Source organism: Diaphorina citri, unplaced genomic scaffold (assembly GCF_000475195.1).
Source record: "Diaphorina citri unplaced genomic scaffold, Diaci psyllid genome assembly version 1.1 scaffold1801, whole genome shotgun sequence".
Classification (NCBI taxonomy): Eukaryota; Metazoa; Arthropoda; class Insecta; order Hemiptera; family Psyllidae; genus Diaphorina; species Diaphorina citri.
In genome coordinates this window covers 24,658-29,635 of record NW_007379227.1, presented here as the reverse complement: position 1 = coordinate 29,635, position 4,978 = coordinate 24,658, and the positions used below count along the sequence as shown (strand labels likewise).

Sequence of the window (4,978 nt, the reverse complement as noted above, 5' to 3'; positions counted from 1 at the left end):
ATGCGTATGTTCATAAGAAAATATGTTATTCAATAATCAATATCCATGTTTATAGGAAAACATCTCGGTAGAGGAATAACGGAAACAGACACGAAGTGGAAAACCCAAACTTATTTTCTTATAAGAAGCACATGATGTAATGGAAAATCCTATTTTTTGCATGTGAGAGGCAAATAAAGAAAGAACTGGCATTGGATTCGAGATTTGTTTAGCAGATAGGTAGTTGTTAGCACTGATCACATCAGAATTGTCCTCACAAATCTCACAAAGCTGAGTGCACCACGAAATACTAATAGTCAGCAGCACGTTTTGTCACAGCTGAGAACTCATTACACTGTTCAAAGTGGAACGAATTTCATGACTGGAAGTAGAAACAATATTATAATTCATTCACTGTCTTCTCTCGAAAATAAAATAACAAACTTGAAACTGACTTCAAATCGAGAAAACTCACTCACGTCATGTCTTGCTTTGAGTTGAGGTTTCAAAATGGCGGAGTTCCCTGGTTTGAAAAACAAGTCATAAAACCGAATTTTAATTGATTCTTAATTGAGGTTTTGTATTCTGCAATAAACTGAATGATAAGCATGACATTACAAGACAAGATAAGTAGGTATGTATGTACATGATTTTCTCACAGCAAGATCTCATTCTTAAAACTTCGAGTCAACTCCTTGTAGGGAAGAACTATAGAATTGAGGACTATGAGTTCCCCGGGTACAGTTACCCCATCCCCCAGTATAGTGATGGAAGGATTCAGCTTACCATTCGAGTTAAACAGGGGAGGATTATCCATCTTAGCAAATGCTTTGTTAGGATTCGGATCACAGGGTGTTCCTTCAACACGGGACCAGTTCCCTACCTTGGAATTACGCCCGACGATACTATTAAGGACCAGACTGTGGTTGCCTATGCTAGCACCTTGTAGTATGATGTGGTTTAGTATTCGACACCATAATAGAGCTTCAAGGGTTAGGTGGTAGAGAACACCTCAGACATTAACATACTGTAAAATAATCTTCTATGTACCAGCGAGTGACTTGACTAAATAGTGTAAAACAAAACAGGCATGTTCTATAGGTAGATAGGTACCAGAAAGACGATTAGATTATAGCCTACAGGTAGGTAGTCTTAAAGTCTGGAAGTTAGACACCATCACCGGAGAAGTAGATTGCGAGACAAAGTTTAGCTCAGAAATTGTTCACACTTATCACCGCACCGTTCCGATTGATTAGGTCCCGGGTTCGATACCCGGAAAGGTAACATTATCTATACCTAGATGTGGATGACCTGTGGTCGCTTTCATTTCAGTGCGACCTGCATCGGTGGCGTAGCGGTCAAGACGTTCGCCTGGTAAATAGGAGACCGTGAGTTCAATCTCAGCTGAGGCATGAAATTTTATCCTTGCTGGTTTAGTATTCGACACCATAATAGAGCTTCAAGGGTCAAGGGTTAGGTGGTAGAGAACACCTCAGACATTAACATACTGTAAAATAATCTTCTATATGTACCAGCGAGTGACTCGACTAAATAGTGTAAAACAAATGGTTTAGTATTCGACACCATAATAGAGCTTCAAGGGTTAGGTGGTAGAGAACACCTCAGACATTAACATACTGTAAAATAATCTTCTGTGTACCAGCGAGTGACTCGACTAAATAGTGTAAAACAATACAGGCATATTCTATAGGTAGATAGGTACCAGCCGATTAGATTATAGCCCATACATAGGTAGTCTTAAAGTCTGGAAGTTAAGACGGGACCAGTTCCCTACCTTGGAATTACGCCCGACGATACTATTGAGGACCAGACTGTGGTTGCCTATGCTAGCGCCTTGTAGTATGATAGACTCCTTGATACGTACACCAGGACCTATGACAGCGCCATCATCTATGCTAACATTAGGTCCCACAATAGCTGTCGGGACCAGTTTCCTACCTTGGAATTACGCCCGACGATACTATTGAGGACCAGACTGTGGTTGCCTATGCTAGCGCCTTGTAGTATGATGGACTCCTTGATACGTACACCAGGGCCTATGACAGCGCCATCATCTATGCTAACATTAGGTCCCACAATAGCTGTTGGATGTACACTGGCAGAACTATGAATATACACGTCTCCTATGGTTTTACATTGAGATGAACATTGTAATCGCTCAGGATGTCTGGTCTTGTAGAGTTGTAAGTAATGTCTGTTAGCATAGATAGCAGAACCTGCAGACTTGAGTTGAGACCACCACTTGCTTGTCTGATACACATAGGCCTTTCCACTACCAGCAAGAGGCATGATGATCTCTTTCTCTAGCTGAATATGATTGAAATCCGTATCCTTTCCATTCACCATGTAGTTACCATTGTAGAATTCATCCTGTTTACTTTGGAATACAGCAGCTATGTTTTGGAAGATATCCAGGGAGAATAGATACACACCACAGTTTACCAGAGTAGATACAAATGTAGAGGGTTTCTCAACATAATGGGAGATCTCTGAGGTTTGCTGTTTCCTTACAATACATCCATAGTAGACAGACTGCTGTCTAGTAGCCTCGGTAGCCATCACAGTCACTAAACTGTTGGGACAAGTTTTATGGAATTCCAACATTTCATTGAGGGAGAAGTCTGCACACACATCGCCATTGAGTACAAAGAATGCATCAGGATTACCACATCGGATCTGATCTCTAAAGTGAAATATACCGCCTCCTGTACCCAATGCAATGAATTCCTGTAGATACCGTATGTTGATCTTGTATTCCTGTACCATGTCCAATACAAACTTATGCAGATCTGCTGATGGATAATATCCCAGAATTCCTGTAGATACCTTATGTTGATCTTGTATTCCTGTACCATGTCCAATACAAACTTTTGCAGATCTGCTGATGGATAATATCCCAGGATAATAATCTCCTTCAGGTTTGGAACTTGGACACAAGCTTCAATGTGGTGTTGTATCATTGGTAGTCCAGCCACAGGAAACAAAGGTTTGGGTGAGTCCAGGGAGAGAGGTCGGAATCTTGTGCCCTTCAGAGGACCAGGTGTTGTATCATTGGTAGTCCAGCCACAGGAAACAAAGGTTTGGGTGAGTCCAGGGAAAGAGGTCGGAATCTTGTGCCCTTCAGAGGGCCCCCAATCAAAATCACAGCTTTCAACATGTTTCTTTGCACTTCTTAACACAATGAAATAAGAGCTGAAGAAACTCTACAGCAGAAAATAACAAAATATATGAAAAGCAACAAAGTGAGATCTTGACAAGATGAAATGCAATGTCTATTCAAAAGTTGTCATATGTCTCATCAGATTGTTAACAAACTTGTCAATCTTCTTTAAATCCTGACTCATTTCAGTTTTATAAATCAAGCACACATTGTCATCAGTCATTTTCAACTTGAGATATCCATTCTTGTGATCATACTTCATAGAATATCTAGCCTGGAACACAAGAAAGAACAAAGAAATTGTTTAAAATTAATTATTCAACAAGACTGTACCTATAATATTAGAAGTAGAGAGATTAATTTAAACTTCACGGAGGTCCCTTTTTATAAATCAAGCACACATTGTCATCAGTCATTTTCAACTTGAGATATCCATTCTTGTGATCATACTTCATAGAATATCTAGCCTGAAACACAAGAAACAACAAAGAAAATGTTTATAATTAATTATTCAACAAGACTATACCTATAATATTAGAAGTTGAGAGATTAGTTTAAACTTCACGGAGGTCCCCTTGATGTTTCTCCCGTTTCGGTCTTCGCGTGTGATTTTGATTAATTTTTTATATGAATAGTTATACTGCATCTAATACCCTATTTGAAGAGATTTTCAACAGCAATAAATCCTTTGTGTATCGAACTAAATTAAAAACTTCATAATTTACCATCTCCTATCATTTATCATCGTCTTGTTTCTAATTTGATAACTTTTTTGAAAATACCATCAAACTCTACACTTTAGAATGTGTGCTCATCTGCTCATTAAGTGTTGGTGATAATTACCCTAACCTATCGACTGTAGAGTGTTGTCAATGATCAGCCGAAATGTGATAAACTAATTGACTTATGCTGTATGTCGTTCAGATTATCTGATGCCACTTTTTCTGCTTCTATTTTCTTAATCTTCCTTGTCAGAAGCTTTTCGCAGCAGGGGATATTGCAATCTGCATCCAGTCTTGTGTATTACAATTTATACACTTCAGTGCAAAAATTGCGGACAAAGTGCTGAATGGTTTGATCGAAATCAGTCTTTTTGGATGATTTAACGTATTTTTAAACTTTTTTTGACACCAGCTATAAGCTGATGTTATTCTTCTTTATCTTCAAGAACTGCGTCCATGATTGTCTAGTTGTTTCTCGTATTTTTAATGGAAATATTGTCGATACTGAAAAAGTTCCTATCTTGAAAAGTCATAATATATCCCAAATTGTCTGCACATGAGCGTATCCTGAGGATCATTTTGCAAAAAAGAAGTCTAAAATATCTTGAAAAATGGATTTTTAATGAGGAAAAGAAGAAAAATGTCGATTTTTTGATTTTTTTGTTGAAAATAAGCAAAGATGGATATGATATTTTATTGAAAAAACTGACAAAATATGTGTTGAAAAATGATAATAGGGGGAAATAACTAAAAATAACTTCAAATTTTACATGTTTTGGGAGTTGGGAGAAAAAAAATCTCTTTACCATGAAAAATTACCTATAATAAAAAAAATGAAATAAAAAATGAAAAAATCTAAGAGGGGGAAATAACTAAAAATAACTTCAAATTTTACATGTTTTGGGAGTTGGGAGAAAAAAAATCTCTTTACCATGAAAAATTACCTATAGTAAAAAAATGAAATAAAAAATGAAAAAATCTAAGACTTTTGAATGTCTGACGAGTTATCTGAGAATTTTGAACGTCAGAGTTATAGAAAAAGTTGACGTTAAAAATGTCGCACACCGGTGTGCGACATGCAATAAAAATAGGGAAT

At 37.4% G+C, this 4,978-nt stretch overlaps 1 protein-coding gene across 1 annotated transcript; it reads right to left on the bottom strand.

Annotated features, from left to right (window-relative positions):
* Positions 1 to 429: 429 nt before the first annotated feature.
* Positions 430 to 3,271, bottom strand: LOC103517305 (mannose-1-phosphate guanyltransferase alpha-A). The gene is given in 4 exon segments (XM_026829443.1): positions 430 to 862; positions 1,939 to 2,812; positions 2,902 to 3,033; positions 3,036 to 3,271. Coding segments are annotated over 4 exon segments (1,356 nt in total). The 5' UTR covers positions 3,158 to 3,271; the 3' UTR covers positions 430 to 634.
* Positions 3,272 to 4,978: the final 1,707 nt, after the last annotated feature.